The following is an 18,259-nucleotide window of genomic DNA, read 5'->3' on the forward strand; positions in this document are numbered from 1 at the left end:
AAGAGAAAGATAGGTTCTGAATGTCAATATTCTAAAAGGTCTGTGCTAAATATTCCTCCTTCCAGGCAAATCTAACCTTCACTTTCTATCATCTGGGATAAGTGGAGAGAGAGCTCAACAAAACCCTTCTAATGATAGAAAGGTGAGGGATTTCTTTTAAAAAATGTGTGTTAGATTTAGGAATATTGATCAGATTCAGGTTTGAATCGCTGTAGTATTTTTTTAAATCCTTGCTAAGAATTCTCATTACTCCATCCCTTTGCTTTGGTCAGAAATCTCTCTTTGTCAATAATAACACTGCAAATTCAGCAGGCCATTTGTTAAAAAGCTTATGTAGAAGAAACAAATCATATACAAAAACAAGATGATTATGTAGAAGTCTAAGGAAAAAAAAGAGTACAGCTGGTCAAAACAAACTTTGTTAAACAGAATTTTAGTTTGCAATATCCAAATTGTTAAAGGAAAAACAATTCTATCATCGGCAAAACATAAAGACACCCAGGATCTTAGAGACACTATGAGGATTTGTGGAAATGACACCATTCAGATCACTGTGAGATAAGTGTTAGCTAAATTCTGGTTCACTTTATGAAAAGGAGAAAGCAGAAACTAAAGGAAGACATTATCAAGCCATGGAAGTGAGCTCCAGACGAAGTGAGGGAAAATAAAAAGGAAATGGAAAGGATAGATTCAACCCATAGCTACATATGATGTATCAGCCCTGTGGGGGCCAGGGCAAGCTCACTGGCATTAGATGGGCACACTGAAAGTGACAGTAGGCAAAATTCTTCCTCATAATCAGTTCTAAATTAACTAGTTGTCCCTTGGGGTCTTCTCTCTCCCTTCCCCACTACATCTGATTTACCAAGGCCTATAATTCCACCTTCAAAGTGTCCTCATAATCAAGACCCTTTTCCTCATCCTGGGACATGGCCATGGTGGAAATCCAGGTCTCTGTTTCTTCTCACCCTCTCTGGAGCATCAGCTTCCTGTCTCTAATCAATCCCTTCTACTCTCTAATCCACTCCCACTTGGCCTCAAGATTGAGCTTCCTAATACTGCCCCACACATAAACCTCGCATGGGACCATCCACTGTAGAATAAAGCAGAACTCCCCTAAATTTGCCTGAAGCAGTGGCAAAGGAGTTCAAGGAATCCCCCGGGGAACATGGATGAAGGAAAGTCTCAAGAGTAATGCCTAAATGAGAAACTCTTTTTTCTTTTTAATCTTCCCTACTTTGAGGAACTCTTGAAACAAGATAAATAATAGCCTCTCCTGCCTGATCTCAGCATGACCCACTTTGTGCGTGTGGGCGCATGTGAGAGACAGCTATTGGGTAACACGTTTGCACCCCACCAAGGGGTGAACTGAGTACCTGTGGGTCTTGCTCCCAGGAAGCCTCCCCAAAACAATCTTCTCCTCACCATGACCCATCTCCTCTAGAAAGGATAATCCTTCCTGTCCCTCACCTCGTCCCTAAAAACAGATCCTTGTTTAGCCAAGAACATTTCCCTAACTTGAAGATGAGAGATTTTTTAAATTTTAATTCAGGGACATATAAAAAGGGGGTTTCACTTTTTAAGAAAGACAGTCTTCACATTCTGATCACCCAATCTACTTCACCAGCTTCACCTTCCCACTCACCACTCCATCCTGACTCCCCCGTAAACCTGACATGTCTTAGACCCAGTAACACTGAACTCTTCAGCCTTCCTCAGATATACCAGGCCTTTGAGGAAGTTTGTGCACACACTATTCCCTGTGCTTAGAACACCCTGGACTCTGAGTCAGATTGCCTGGCTTTGTATCCTGGCTCTTCCACCTACTACCTGTATAATTTACAGCAAGTTATATAAACGTAAACTCACTCTGTTTCCATTTCCTCATCTGTTAAAAATAAATAAAAAGATAATAATAGTACAGGTTGCACATCTCTCATCCAAAATGCTTGGGAGCAGAATTATTTCAGAATTTTTCGAATTTCAGAGTGTCTGCATTATACTCACTGATTTAGTTTCCCAAATCTTAAATTGTGAATTCTGAAATGCTTAAATGAGCATTTCCTTTGTGTGTCATGTTGGTACTCAAAAAGTTTCAGATTTTGGAGCACTTTGGATTTGGATGCTCAACCTATACCTACCATGAATGGGACACTGAAGATTAAATAAGTTAATATCTGAAAAGCCTTTAGAACGCAGCTTATCATATTGTATTAAATAAATGTTTCCCATCACTGTCTCATCAAAAAAAAAAAAATGTTTGCTTGACACACTTCTGTGAATGAGGTCTGGTCAGCAAGAATGAAGTCGGATGGAGAAGTTTAAAGAAAAAAAGTTACGTTTACTTCCAGGATGCTTCATGGTCCCTACATATATTGAACTGAACAGTTTTAAGGCATTCTAAAGTTCTCCATAACTAACCTTTGTGCTAAGCCATATTTTTGATGATCTGGCTAAACAAGTGCTGGGATAAGAAAGGGAAAGCAAGCAGTATAGTTGCCATATTAGTTGTCAGTTTCTCTCCAATACTGCGAGTCTTAGAAAAGTGGCCGTATTTTCCTTGGTTTCAGGTCGGTTTAAAAATCTTGGGATGAAGTCAGTTTCTGAGATTTCTACCCCACTTTCATCCCTTCTTCAACAGGTTTAAAATATTTTCAAATGTAGGAAACTGTCTTCAAAGGAACTGTAAACTTTGCTCTTAAAGAAAGAGACCTGAAAAGCAGAGGCCCCCTGTGGAAGAGTACATGCATCGTAATCAGGCTGTGGATCCAAGCACACAGAGGACGAGAAGGTGGTAGGCCCAACCCATACCTCATTCCCACCCACTAAACCATACAAACCCAGGAAGAGTTAAGAGAATTTTAGAAAAACAGGTCCAAATCTTTAGGCATCACTTAGGAAAGGAGAAATTGCATTAATAAGCCCTCAAGTTAGAACAATATAAAAATAAATTTATTAAAGCCAGGAGAATTGGATATATCAACATGAACCCTGAACCATTTGAAAAAAAATGCTATTTATCTGCTCTGTCACTAAAGTGGCTCTAGTCCTAAATTAGCCAGCACTCAAATGAAACAAAACATGGTAATGTGCACCTTTCATGGCAAATTTGGTCTCTAGTAGAGCTCCCATAAAAAAGAACCAGGGCTCTTTGATGAATCACTGATTCCCAGTTTGGTACAATAGAAACCAAGATAACTTTGGCATTTCCCACTGCGAAAAAAACAAAGATAGTTTCAAAGATGTCCAGAAGTGTGGATTAGTCCATTCTCATGCTGCTATAAAGAACCGCCCGAGACTAGGTAATTTATAAAGGAAAGAGGTTTAATTGCCTCATAGTTCCACATGGCTGGGGAGGCCTCTGGCAGAACGCACCTCCTCACAGGACAGCAGGAGAGAGAATGAGTGCTGAGTGGAGAGCCCTTTATAAAGCCATCAGATCTTGGGAGACAAACTGCCACCGTGATCCAGTTACCTCTACCTGGACTGCCCTTGACACATGGGGGTTATAATTCAAGATGAGATTTTGGGTGGGGACACAGCCAAACCATTTAAAAGTGGTTTAAAATTAGAAATGAAGCAGTCACCTAGAAGAGGCTCCAAAAGGTCCAAGGGGAGCAAGAACATCAAGAAGAAAATTTTGGTCAACGGGTACGCAATGGGCTCATGAAAAGCTACAAACCGTGATGATGTTTAAAAGAGTCAAGTAATATAAAGTAAGCTGAGCGAAGTCCTACCCACTGATATAAATTAGCTGAATGCTGCTTAATTACAAAAACACAATCATCTGACCACCCGTCTTACATCCAAGGGGCACAATATAGTGAAACGCGTATATGGTGAAATGTAATTCTAGCCTTTCAAATAAAAATCCTGTTGCAACGAACTGGATTGAAATGTATCAACCAGAATCAGGGGTGGGCTCTGGAGGAAACAGGCTTTCTAAAAATTCTAGAAAGTTGGAGAGAGATATTGTTCAGGTCCCCATCTGGGAACAGAACTACTTTTTTCCCCTAGTTGATTATATAGTACTGTTGACCTTGATTTTGGTTTAAGAACTAGGGCACCTTCATGTTTATAAAAATTTTATTAAAATGAGAAGCATGGATAACCAGTTTTCCTGAATGAGACCCAAGTATAAAATCCTGTGGTACAGCAAAAATATATCTTCAGTTTCGGATCTGGCAACAGCCTACACACATACCACTGCATATGCCCATTAGGGAAACAGGACCCAGGGGGAAGTTTTGTTATGATAGGCTGCATTCACTTCTACCCTATTTACCAAATCCACTTCTGCTACAATTCTGCATCCTTGGCTAATTAAAAGAGAATGTTACAGTGGGAGTGAATGTTTTGGAGTCTCTCCCTGTCAATTCATAATCAACCTGAAATACTGCTTGCCCTTTTACAATTAATAAATTCACATAAAAGTTACTGATTCTTATTTTTTTCATTAAGTATTTTCTCAATAACAGACACTAAAAGCATAATATGCTATACAATACAATACAGGATAATAACTACTATTCTAGGGTATAGAATTTGGGAGCCTCAAACATCCATCTTTCCACATTGTTGAGGCCTAGAATGTTTCACTGTTGTTAGCAATGAGAGGTAGCCCACTCCATCATCACCCCAAGATTAGTTATATAGTCATAGGTTAATCCACAGAGCCTTTGCTTTGAGCCCTTCACCAGATTCTGTATATTGTGGTGTCCTCTCCTGTCCTAAGCCCCTGCCTCATGAGGACAGGAAGGAGTTGCAATAAAACTGGCCTGGGAGCTGGCCTAAAGACCCAGAGGCTGGAAAAAGCATTCAGGCTGGGCGCAGTGGCTCATGCCTGTAATCCCAGCACTTTGGGAGGCCAAGGCAGTTGAATTGCTCGAGTTCAAAAGTTCAAGACCAGCCTGGGCAACATGGTAAAACCCAGTCTCTACAAATAATACAAAAATTAGCAGGACATGGGGGCGCACACCTGTAGTCCCAGCTACTTGGGAGGCAAAGGTGGGAGGATCACTTGAGCCCAGGAAGCAGAGGTTGCAGTGAGTCGAGATCGAGATCATGCCACTGCGCTCCAGCCTGGGTAACAGAGTAAGACCCTGTCCCAAAAAAAAATAAAAAACAAAAAAGCATTCAGTAAGTGCTGAGGAAGGACTCAGTTGTATTACTGAGATGAGTGTTAGAAGACACATGGAAGAGGGCCAGATGGTGGAATAACAAGATCCTAGACAAGTTTCTAGAACGGGAGGTGCCAAAACAGAAGCCACCCTACCCACCCTGCTTTCCATTATGCACACAAAAAACACTGCTCTGAATAAGGTGCATATGTCAAATACCTAACACACACTTGACATAAAAGATGCTCAATAAATACAAGTTCTCGTTCTTCTCCACTAATCCCACTCCCTAGCATCGGATGATTATTTTAACAAATTTATACCAAGCTGCTCCTATGGATAGCCAAGTGCTAGTTGATAGAAATAAAAAGACAACAACAACAAATACTTTCTGTCCTTATGACCTAGCTACAATAATACTAAAGGAAAAATACACAAAATCACATAAATTAACCAATACAGTGTTTTCTCTATAAAAGTTCTTCCTCTCTTTTAAATAGGTATCTGTCTCTATGTTAACAGCCACGACTTCTAAGGTTTCTAAAGCTATGAATACAACTTAAATGTCACACTTTTCTAGAGGAAAGAATATTAAGACAAAACACTATGTACCTCATATAAGATGTATAAACAGGCCATGTTCATTGCAGTGAATTAACAAAGTGCAAGTGATTCTGGTGCTGCTACACTAAATATGCAGATTATTCTAACCTAATATGAAAGTTTACTAAGTAACTTGCCAGGAAAAAACATTGCATGCCATTTTCTCACCTCTGTTATTCAGGCATCCCTTCCACAGGGCATCTGTCTAGTTTGCTCAAGTGTGAGATGGCCCTGTGGTGCTATATTTTGCAGAAGTATATAGTGTATAGGTAGCTATTTGTTTGAAGAAAAAATACATTTCCAAGGCTTCCAGTTTCATAACTACTATTTATTGTGTTGTCTTTTCCTTACAAACATCTGTGCAACATTCAGATAACTGGGTTAGGAATATATCCAAGTGGAACCTTTGGAAATACAGCCAGAAACTAGGTTATAATGAATCATGGCACAGGGTGGTGAAGCGGACAGCATGACTACACACACCAACAGATGAGCACACGCTCATGTGCACACATGAAGGAGACCTTACATCTGAAACACAGCAGTGACATTCAACAAAGGTGTTCAACAAAAACGCTGGCAAACACATGCTAAAAATTTAGGTTGAAATAACAGGGATCAGCTGTGTACTTCCTGTGACACACTTTTTTCCATCTTTAAGAATTTTTACCCTATTTTTTTCAAGCACTGCCTATTCTAAGTATAAACTCTGCTTACTGCTTGATGGAATAATGTATTAACAAATCAGATGAATTTTATACAATTATTCAAAATAATTTTACATCCAAAGCTCAACAAACAATGAATAAGCTCATATATTTAAAATAATTAGCTGGGCACAGTGGATCACACCTATAATTCCGGCACTTTGGGAGGCTGAGGCTAAAAGATCTCTTGAGCTCAAGAGTTTGAGACCAGCCTGTACAACATAATGAGAACTATTTTAAAAATATATTAATTAAAAAATAATAATTTATGACACTAATGGAATAGTTGAATTTTCCTTAAAATGGTCCTTTTGGATGCTTTATAGCAAATAATTGGGAGAAATAAAAAAATAAGGGAATCAAAAACCCTAAAGTGAGTAAAAATGCAGACTCTATTGAAGCAACAGTAGGTTTATACTTCATTTCACCTAAATCATACAGGCATCCTCCATTATTCTGTAAAACAACTGGGCCAGGCTGCCAAGTTAGCCTGAACTTTATTTTACAGTTTTCACTGCTATGATTCGGCAATTACCCATTACTTTCAAATAATCAATGCATGGTTGAGAACACAGACAAACTACAGTTTCTGCTCTAAGAAGCATATCTCTTAGCATTGATAGTTTACACAAAGAGAAATATTCGATTGAATCTGAACTTTTCTATGCTTGATAAGGAAAGAACATTTAAAGCAACAGGGGCAAATCACAATGTTCTTAACCAAAGTTGCCAGATTCTATAAATTCCTACTGGTTAGTTCCCAAACACTTTGGGGAGGAATCCGTACTTGGAGTCGAATGGAAGAAGAATGGATAAGTAACAGCTACTAGAAATATACTTGGGAAATACAGTGCTAACAGTGCTTCCCCCTAGAAAATGTAGCAAAGGCAATTTAAGAACACTAAAATTGTTCCCTCATCAGGAAAAGCTGCCTCACGTGATGTTGTAAATTATATGATGTTTTCCCCAGTCTTTACAAAGTATACCAAGCTGAAAGTGGATCTGTAGGAGACAGTAGTTTCTAAATCACCTCAAAGTCATCTATTTCCTTTTTCATCATCATTTAGGAAACACATTAGTAACCTAAACTTGACTGAACCACACATGAGAGTTAAGAGGAATGAGGTCCTGATTAAACACCTGAATCTCTTTAATAGCAACTTCAATATAGTCATCAGTAACCACAGGGCTTTGGAATATTAAAACGGTAATGTATGATCCCAAGCAAAGCTTCAGATGAACACCTCTAGCACCATTTGAGGTTTGGGGTTTGGAATTCACCAAATAATAGAGTATGAGCTAAAAAGGCATTTACATTCCAGCACCTGCCACTCATTATCTGCATCTATTTGGGCAAGGAATTAAACCTCTCCGAACTTAGGTTTCTTATCCTCGAAACAGGAAAAACACTACTCACGTGGCCCAGTTCACATAAGATTGTAGCACCAGCAGCAGCAGCAGAAGTAGTAGTAGCAATACAACTTTCATTTTTTGAGTGCTTACTCTGTGCTGTGAACTGAAAACAACATGGTGAGGTGGGATACCATGTTTTATAGATGAGGAAGCTGAGGCTCAGAAATAAGAACTTGCACAGGGTTGCACAATCTGTTACTGGCAGAATCTAAGTGTGAACACCAACTCCTCTGACTTCAGAGGTCATGACCTTGTTCACATCTCAAAATGCATTCATATACATCCTCTAATGAGGTAATCCTATTGACTGCACACTGTTAAGGGCAAGGCACCACAGTCATGTAAGGTGTTATTACTATGTATATTTAAAAGTTGCTAAAATGTATTTTCTACTGGATACATAATACTATTCTTAGCAAAAGGACATCAACTCAAGAAACTATGGAAAAGGCATGAATGAATATGCAACTTGGAACCTGAAACAATGAAAAAATAAGACAAATAAAATAGATGTGACAGTTGGTGACATCATTTTGTACATTTAAGCATTCACTCACATCTGCACAGATCCCCAGCCCACAAACATCAAATATCTCTCAAGATGTCAATGGAAATTGCTGAAAGCATTACAAAGAGCTGGGAGATTTGCTGTGTGTGACTCCACAAGCCAATGCTGACGACTTGGCAGGCTGCTCACAAGAGGTTATTAGGGACATAGGACAAGCATGTTAGGCTGCTAATAGCCTGTGGCCAAGTCTCTCAGGGAAAACAAAGTGCGGCAAGTTAGCAGAGCTGAGCATCTAGACAATGCGTTAGCCTCCTATTTGGTAGCCAAAAACAATCACGGTGAACTGGAAAGCTAACAAAGACATATCAACTATCTCTACACTGTCATAATATTTCTAAGCATTTAAAACACAGGAAAGATTTCATTTGACAAGAACAGGTCAACGGAAATATGGCTAAATTCATATTATTTGGTTGCAAACACTTTTCCCAGAAATAAGCTCAAAAAAATTGTTCTCTATATTTCTCCTCTACTTTTCTATTTTTTTCTATGAGATTACCCTCACTCCTTCCAGGGCCCCAGGGTGTCCCTCACATATGCCATTTTAGGCAGCAAAGTCCCAAAAGCTCCTGGCCATCCTACCTCTTCCTTTACTGTGCTGCTGCTCTTTGTTTCTTCTAAAAGAGATAAAATAACAGCCTAAGACCACAGTGTACAGTTTCATAGACTGTTCACTACATAATCTCAGGTGGTGATCCCCTCGCAGAAATGGTTTCACTCTCATCCTGGATATGTGCAGTGCACAATGTGTACAACCAAGCTCAGCAGCCCTGTGTACAGATCCAACACCAGAACAGGCATGAAGAGTTTTCTGCATTCATCTGTTCATTCACTCATTCAACTCAGACAGATTTATTGTGCCTAGCATGCACCAGACACTTGACAGGTCCTAGGCAAATACCAGTAAATAATAGTGCGCAATCCCTGCCCTCAAGGAACTCACGGTCTAGACATGTCAACAATGAGTAATATTACAGAATAAAGCACATTATGTCTGGGAGGTAGTCTAAAACAGGAGAAAATCCAGACACGGTCTTAGCACTGAGGAAGGGAGGGCACATCTTACCACATTGGGGTTGACCTTATGTCGAAAGCATGTAATGTTCACCACATAAGGCCAATCATCAGGCTCCATCAGTACCCCAGCAGCATGGGCACACGTGACATGGAAGGAGGCCGGGCAGCGACCGTAGGAACACTGGATGCAGGCTCCAGAGACCCTCTTAACCCGGTGTCTGCAGAAGATGCATTTCTGGAAGGTTAAAACAGAGAAGAACATCAATTCACATTCTGTAACCCAGTCAGTTCCCACAATTTACAGAACAATAGCTACTATAGAAGAAAAAAAAAAACAAAACTGATTACATCAACAAGTCCTGACCCCTCCAGGGGCCCTAGTGGTGACAGCATCTGTGGCAATGTAATCTACTTTCTTTAAAGGAAACACACTGCTACGGTCACAGACTGCCAGACATATGTTTAACTATTTCTTGTAGCAAGGAAAGCCAAACACTTTCGCACATACTCCTGCAGGCACAGAGCTCGGGAAAAGACCCCAGAGGTGCTCCTATAAATAATCCATGAATGTTGAAGCTACTTCTGTTTTACCCTCCTATACTGACAGGTCTTTCTGTGCATCAAGAAGTAGAATATGGGTTTGGAGGACAGGTCATTCTTTCCTAAATTAGATGTGGTCTTCAAAAACACCCTAACAGCATAGGGGCAAGTTAAGTTTTCCAAAGACAAGGAAATGTAAAGTGTTAAATGGTCCAATGTGGAAACTAGCGTTTAATAATCCAAATCTGAACCCTTCATGACTGACAAAAAAAATATGCCTCCCAAAGTGAGAAAATTGAAAATCACCCCAAAGGGCATAATTTGGTTGAATATCTATAGCTGATGATGCCTGGGGAAGAGAAGATGAAAATAAAAACAGCAATAATGATTACCACAATTCGAAAAGTAAATGGCATACAATTAGCTCTAAACATTATCAGTACATTTGTTATGAGAGATAGAGAAAAACAACTTCACTAAATGTAAGTTGTGAACTAATACTTGAGGGTTAGGAAAAAATGGTTGTGGAAAAACATAGGGTTAGGTCTGGAAAGCAGAAGAAACAATGATCAAAAGCTCAAATTTTCATTCTGAAGAGTAAAAAGGATCTGAAATCTGATCAAATGTTGGTGCTCTTCTTTTATAGGTAGATTTTCTTTTCTGGGACAACAAAGGTACCTAAACTCAAGCCCTTTTGAAGACTAATATTTTATCAGAGACTTGCAAGAATCAATGTGCATTTAACTTCTAACTCTTCGTGTCCTCACATCTGATCGGTGACTTCATCTTTTAGATTCTGTCCCTCAGTCTTACTCTGATCTCTGCCTACCATCTATACCAACTGCCACTGCCTCCGCCCACGGTGTCTTGCCCAGCATCATAATGGATTCCCAATGTGTATCTCCATCCTTTATTTCATTCTATCTCCATTTGTCTTCCCCAAAGCTGCCAGAGTGATTCTTTACAACATGAATCTCATGTCACCACCACCGTACTTAATATCCTTCATATAATTAAAGGTTTCTCTTTATCTCCAAGTCACTCCAAAAAAAAAAAGGGAAAACCATGAGGTGCAAGAGCCAAGTTTGTAAAAGGCCCTTCATGGTCTAAGTGTTACTTCTCACTAGTCCCCATAAGGACCCTATACATTAAGTACTTATGTGATTTCCTTATACATCTAGATTCAATGTACAATTAAGCATTTTTAAGTGGAGGTTGAGGATGTGGCTTAACTGATTAAAAAATCACACACACATATATACACACACAAATACACAGAACCATAAAACGAAAAAGACATCACAATCTGCCTAAGAGCATTATTTAATATTCTGTCTTGGTATCTCTTTGACAATCCATGCTATCAGTTTCATTACATTTTTTGTAATTTTTAGTATTTTGGTATCTTTTTGTCAGTTCCAATTATTTGAAATATGATGGCAGATACAAAAGCAAAAACTCCTATCAGGAGCCCCGGGCATTTTCAATCTTTCAAGAATCTAATTATACAACATAGAGGTCAGTGTTTGAATAAGTTAAGATATTGACAGGTATATGAAAGGTGAAATTATGTCTTATTTTCTTAAGATCTTTTAAGAGTAGGACAGCGTTGTGACTTAGCTAATTAAAGCATTGGTATCTCCCAACCTCCATCACCATTAACTTCATTAAACTGAGACTCACCAAAAAGGCGTAAGAAGACAGAATACGCTCAAGCCCAGAGAGGATTCAATCTTTGGAACCTAAGGAGGGACTTGCCCTGTTCCAGGAGGACCAGAAGTGGTGACTTCTAAGGACAGAATCACAGTTTCCTTAGGAAGTAAACCTAACAGTAAACTATTATAACTCAATGCTTTGCAAGATGTTTATTCAGAGTTGAGAACACTTAAACATCACACAGGTTCTTGCAGAGACAGAGAACCCCATAAAACCTATGAGGGGAGCCACTGCGAATGCATCCTGTAAGACAGTTAACACAGTATTTCAGACCCCCATTTTCATTTGCTTGTTGCTAAAATGGTTTTTTTTCCACCCTGGCAGAAAAATCTCTGGAATTTGATGCCTAAAGATACCTGGGCTACAGAATGGAATCTAGTAGGTTAAAGACATCTATGTGCACTTAAGAATGTTACAACGAAATACATGCTATGAAAGAAGTGAACGAAATGCTACCTGGCACTAGAATAACATGAATAGGCATGGTACAATTAATGAATCATGCCTGGGGACAACAGAGGGAAGAAAGCTTTAAGAAAAGTAAAGACGAACTGGATCAAGATCAATCCCTGCTACCATCTATCCAGGCCCAACCCCTACGTAACTATATAGGAAAAAGGATGAAGCCAAAACAGCAATGACAAACAAGAGACAGCGCCATCAGAGGACCAGAACATGTATGGAATTCCTAGACCATGGGAAACAGGTGGAACTAAACCAACAGAGAAACCAAAGTAGATAAGAACTAATGCAAAATAAGTGTTTGGCAAAGAATATCCTTTAGGCAAAGGATACCAAAGGAGTAAGAATAATTCTCAGCCCCAAAGCCTCAGAGCCACCCCAAACCAAGTATCCACAATAAAAAAAAGAAAAGAAAAGAAAAGAAAAAAGAAAGAAAAAAAGGAAGAATCCATAATTAAAAGCAGCAGAAACCCTGGGTCAACATGAGGTAATTATTTTAAAAACAGTGCCACTCAGAATGTTTTTAACATGATGTTTCTAAAGATCTTTAGGCTGAGAGTGGTGGCTCACGCCTATAATCCCAGTACTTTGGGAGGCTGAGGCAGGTGGATCACCTGAGGTCAGGAGTTCAAGACCAGCCTGGCCAACACGGCAAAACCCCGTCTCTACTAAAAATACAAAAATTAGCCAGGAGTTGTGGTGAGCACCTGTAATCCCAGCTACTCGGGCGGCTGAGGCAGGAGAGTCGCTTGAACCCAGGAGGCAGAGGTTGCAGTAAGCCAAAATCACGGCATTGCACTCCAGCCTGGGTAACAGAGTGAGACTCTGTCTCAAAAAAAGGAAAAAAAAATCTTTATGCATACTGAGATTTGATAAACACTACTGTAGGTTAGGTAGGCTAGTTAATGTTTTCTGTATCCCTAACCTACTGAGACACTGGCAATTCTTTGTAAATTTTATATTAGAGACAGGGTTTTGCCATACTGCCTAGGATGGATTTCAAAATCCTGAGCTCAAGCAATTTGCCTGCTTTGGCCTTCCAAAGTGTTGGGATTACAGGCATGAGCCATCACGCCACAACCGGCCTTGATTTTGCCTTCAGAATAAAGCCATGAGAATTACTAGAAAATTAAAGTAAATAATATGCCAGGGCAGAGCTCCTGTCTCATCTGAGAGTCAAGGCTAGAGAGGGAAGTAGAAAAAACCTTGAATCAACCCCCAAACTCCTCAAGATAAATGGAGTTTCTGTATAAAAATATATATTAAAAAATAAAAATTAAAAAATAAAATTAAATTAAAAAATAAAATTGAAAAAACTGAAAATTGAAAAGTGTATGTTCTGCAGGGAGGGGAATGAAAGAAGGTTAGAGAGCACTGGACCCCAGGGAGCTGATCACCCAGCCAAAAGCTGTTAGTGGGTATCTCTGACAGGACAGTTCTGGCAAGGCTGATGACAAGAACAGAAGTGGCTCTCTTCCGCCCCAGGATTCCAGCACATCTTGGTGGGGCCACTGAATTTGCATTTCTAACAAGTTCCCAGTGATACTGATGCTGTTGATCCACAGCTCACACTTTGAGAACCAAGAGGCTACAGGGTTAAAAAGTGAAACGGTGTCACTCATGCCGACAGCTTCTAGTACAAGGGAGTTAAGGAAGTGCAATGATTTTTTTTCACCTATTCTTCAGTGTCAAGGGCTGAGAGAATCCTCAGGCAGGTGTGATTTATAGAGCACTGTACTTTCTTGGCGGACTGGATTTCCATACTTATTCCAGTGGCATAGGCCATTAAGGCTACTAATGGATTGAGGAAGTAATGAAGTATCTGGCAATGAGGCTTTGTATATCATTAGATTTCCTTGAGCATCCAGCTTGGCAAAGGGCATCAAGAAATGATGAACTGTGAAGGAGCTGGAAGTTCAAAGCACATCTCCTTCCCCCTTTTTCCTGTTAATATGATTTCTGATTTTTTATTGTTTTGTTTTGCTAGTTTTATGATTCTTTTTTCTTACACAAACAGGCAGGTAATTCCAAAACAGGTGTGAATGCTTTTTAATTGTTGTTTCCTGATTAAGTCACAGGCTAATGATAATGATACATTAGCTAATTTATTTCTCCTTTTGCCCCCTAAGGACACTTTTTCTAAGCACCACACAGCAAGTTAACACTCCCAGCTCAAACAGGGAACAATGTTTGGCTCAACGGACATCACTATTGCTGCAGGCAAGTCAGGATTGAGGCTAAAACCTTCAGTTTGCTCCAAGTCCTTAAATACAAGGTTCGTAATAGAATCCTTTGATTTTTAACCCTACCTGTAAGATTTATGTTCCGCTCATTATTATTCATTAAGTCAATCACTCATGTGTCAATACTGGCTAGCACTGGGGGAAGTCTGAGTTCTACAATAAAGAGGATAGTCTAGCCACAATAAAATGCAGAATGGAACAACTGCCATTTGAGAGTGAGATTCAGAAGGAGAAGAGAGAGTAGATTAATAAAGAGAAATCAATTTATCTAGTCAGCTAAAGAGTGGCTGGGGAGGGAAGGAAATGGAGGACACTGAAAAGCAAAGTCCCCAGTGCACTGACACCACAGGGTTTGGGCTGTTTTGTGAGAGGCAGCAATTAATATGCAGCCTCACCCACACATGAGTGATACGATAAAACAAATCCTGTTTACTTGGGCAACTGGTCATAACATGATAAGTCCTCTGTCTCTCTTTCCCAAAAGTTATTTCTTATGCACTCCAAGTTCAGAGCATTAAAATAAATGGCTCATAATGCCAAGTGTGTTGAATTAAATCCTTATCATAAATAAGGTATCAGAAGCCATTTATCTCATGGCTTTTTGTTTGGTGAGATTCACCCTGCAAAAGGTGAGAAAGCTAAGAAAAGTCAAGTAGCAGGGAAAGGCCAGTGGGATGAGCTCAGCTAGGTCAAGAGACAGAGCTAAAAAAAATGGACAGAGGTGGCCAGGGATCAGATATAAGGTTACATGTATTCAAAATAAGGCTAATGAGTCACTGTTGGCACTGATAAAATGTTAAATAAAAATCACAAAAGAATTCTAGAACTGGAAAGGCCAAGGCATTTCAGACACAAACAGACAAATTAACAAATGATTTGTGAAAAGTACTACAGCAACAGCACAGTCATACTTTGTTTTATTTTGGATCAACAGATACATTACAAGGAAGATCAAGTAAGAATCCTTTCGGAAGCACCTTTTAAGCCAAGTAGCAGAACACTGACTGAACACATAAACAGCCATTAACCATATGAATGTTCCCTTAATGCGTATAATGTATTAATTCATTCTTTCAGCCATTTCAATACTTACTAAATCTCTTCTGTATAAGATCATTTTGCAAAATGCAAAGGCAGATGAAAAAATGAAAAAGATATACAATCCTTGTATTTAAGGAACTTAATTTGGTATACAAAACAGCTATAACAAAAGCTTTACAGCCATAATCACAATAGGAAAGATAAAGCACTGCTAGATTTAAGAGACGATTGGACTGGCAGGGCAAGGCGAGGCAGCATGTGAGCCTCACCTGGTTACCTACCTCCACCCAGCCCTCAAACCATTCTACTGAGCAGATCTAGAAGAGGGGCAGGAGAGGATGAACTTCATGACAGCTACCTGCGGGGCACCAAATACAGGACAAGGGAGCAGGTATGACTCTACTTTGATGACTCAGGTCATGGAGGAGCCCATGATGTGGCAGGAGAGTGTAGGCAGCTCACCTCTGCACCACTCTGAACTGAAGGCCAAGAGTTACCAAGACCAGACACAGCTGGATGAGTTCCATCCTGATGGCCGTCCCAAGAATGCACAATAAAGCAAAAACAGGGTTTCTCTCAAAGTTTTCTGTAATTAATTTCTCAGAGTTTAGATGCTATGTGCAGTGCGTCAGCACCAGGTCAGACTCTGCACTGGAGGCTTATTGGCAGACATGCTGCACGCTGGCTGAGCCTGCAGCCGCAGGGACCCAGGGCCTGCCTCATGGCTCAGAGAAGCTACCCAGCAGGGTTTTAAAGGAATAAGAAAGCCACTAAGAAGAAGTAGACTGTGAGCTTATCCTGAAGGACTAGCAGGCTTCAGCCACTGCATGTGGGAGTGGGATGAAGGAGGAAAAACATTCTAGATGGAAGTAATAAAGCTCAGAGGTGAAAAAACATGAGCAAAATGGAGTCAGGAAGTAGGAGCACAGCCAAGGGATGGCAGGCTGAAAAGGTGGGATCCTGAAAGGCCTTGGACTATACTCTGGCACAAACTTCACTTGCCCAGGTGAGAGACTCATGATCGCTTAGTAGTAGCAGCCAATTTTTAGGTGGAAATTAGGACTACCATTTTATTACAATTCTCTGAGGGGCTCTGGGTTAAACCTCAGGCAATCAAGCAATTCTACAGACCAGACCACCCAGAAAATCAGCATGATCTTTAGCTGGAAATGCCTGTTGGTCAGGCACGTCTCTTTGTCCATCTTTTGCTCCTTTAGAGTTGGACGAATTCTAAGCTGCCTTTTTATTAAAGGCACCTGTCACAGTATACAAGCTAAGTGTCTGGGGAGTACCTTGACCAACTGCCATACTCCTCTAGTCTCCCAGGTGGGGAATATGTAGTATTTCATAGTTGTCTGTCTGACTTCACAGTCTGACCTGGTTGGGAATTCTAGCTTGGCACAGGAATAAGGGCAAGTCACTGAAACTGCAAAACTAACATGGCCCAAACAGATAGAAGTGAACGGGTGAGAAGGCTGTGGGTGAAACAAGCCAGCCTCTGGATGCTTCCTGCCCTTTTTTCCTAGACCCCTCTTAGCAGAAAATAGTGCTTCCCCTCTGCACTTAACTACCTGTGCTGTGCAGAAAACGCACACATAAAAGCAGCATTTACAAAGAAATTAAATATTAAAGGCAACATTACAATCTCATGTTGAAAGAAGCACTTCGCTGATAGCACACAGCAGCATTTGCTGATGAATCACAAAATAAGCAATTGTTATGTATGTTGAAAAAAAATCAATCACTTACCATTTTTATTTCTCTCATAGCCTGTTTGGGTTCCATCCTTTATTTCAAATTTAAAGAGCAAAAGGGGCACACAATTATAGCATACAGAGAGCTTTATTGTGAATACTTATTAAGTGCCACCAAACATCTTTCAGCTGATGGGTGGGGAAAGAAAGCCTCCTAAACCACAAAATAGGTGTTTTCTAAGTACTTCTGTATTTGCATTTTTATTTCTTTTTATGTTCCTATTAAAGAGCACCTATTTCCTAAAGGAAATTCCATTATTTGAAATTACTGTTTACCCAAATCCTTACTCTCACTGGATAAAGCATTTATTAGTTGAACTCAGAATTACTGAATTATTTGGTTAACAAAAGTCACTGTCCCTTCTGATACAACTGTACCCTGCTAGACTCACTGATGTGTATGCTCTCCACCCTATAAAAATCTACCCAGATTCGTTTAATTACTTATCACTTAGAAGAACTCCTTAACTCTATTCAACTTACCCAGTTTTAGATCTCTCTGAATTAATGTTAGAAACTATAATATTTTAATGATTGAATTCACATTAGTTAAATTAAAGGACACATAATTTTCCCATATGGCACAATTTAGGAAGGCTGGCTTACAAGCTCTCTACTGCTCCAAGAACAAGAAAAAAAAAAAAAAGATCTTTGTTTATTATAAATATCAGGTATGATTTGCTATTGGCATTACAGAAGCAAGGACTAGTACACATTTTCTATTCATTTTTGGCCTTGGGCCTGAAGGCCTAAAGGTATCTGAGAAAAAAAACAACAGGATAAATCAAAAATAAGAACTAATTATCCTTAGCAAGATTTGTTCTTGGGCAGTACAAATACCCAACAGCATGAAAGGTTGCAGCTGTGGTTTGCTGACGGTTTTTCAGAGAGTAGTGTATAGTTCCTCAAATCTCTGTTTCATGTATGTTTATTGAAACACTTTCATTTATGAGGACCGGGGTGGAACAGTAAAGGTATCTCTGATTCACGGATGTGGAATGAAGAAACTGTGTCCCACAAGTGAGTTTCAAGCACCTCTATCCTGTCCAACTTCCCCCAGGCATTTTTTAACAGT

At 39.7% G+C, this 18,259-nt stretch overlaps 1 protein-coding gene across 5 annotated transcripts in view; it reads right to left on the reverse strand.

The window, feature by feature from the left end:
* KDM4C (lysine demethylase 4C) overlaps positions 1–18,259 on the reverse strand; it is a 410,581-nt gene that overhangs the window by 60,878 nt on the left and 331,444 nt on the right. For 4 of the 5 annotated variants that reach the window (XM_008977026.5, XM_008977029.3, XM_063594492.1 and 1 more), the window contains 2 exons: positions 9,478–9,663; positions 7,848–7,946 (listed from right to left, as the gene is read on the reverse strand). In XM_008977026.5, coding sequence (XP_008975274.1) covers positions 7,848–7,946; positions 9,478–9,663 — 285 coding nt within the window. Of the gene's footprint in view, positions 1–7,847; positions 7,947–9,477; positions 9,664–18,259 lie in introns of those variants that run through there. The other variant, XM_003823391.6, reaches the window with a different exon arrangement.

This window comes from Pan paniscus, chromosome 11 (assembly GCF_029289425.2).
Source record: "Pan paniscus chromosome 11, NHGRI_mPanPan1-v2.0_pri, whole genome shotgun sequence".
In the NCBI taxonomy this organism is placed as follows: Eukaryota; Metazoa; Chordata; class Mammalia; order Primates; family Hominidae; genus Pan; species Pan paniscus.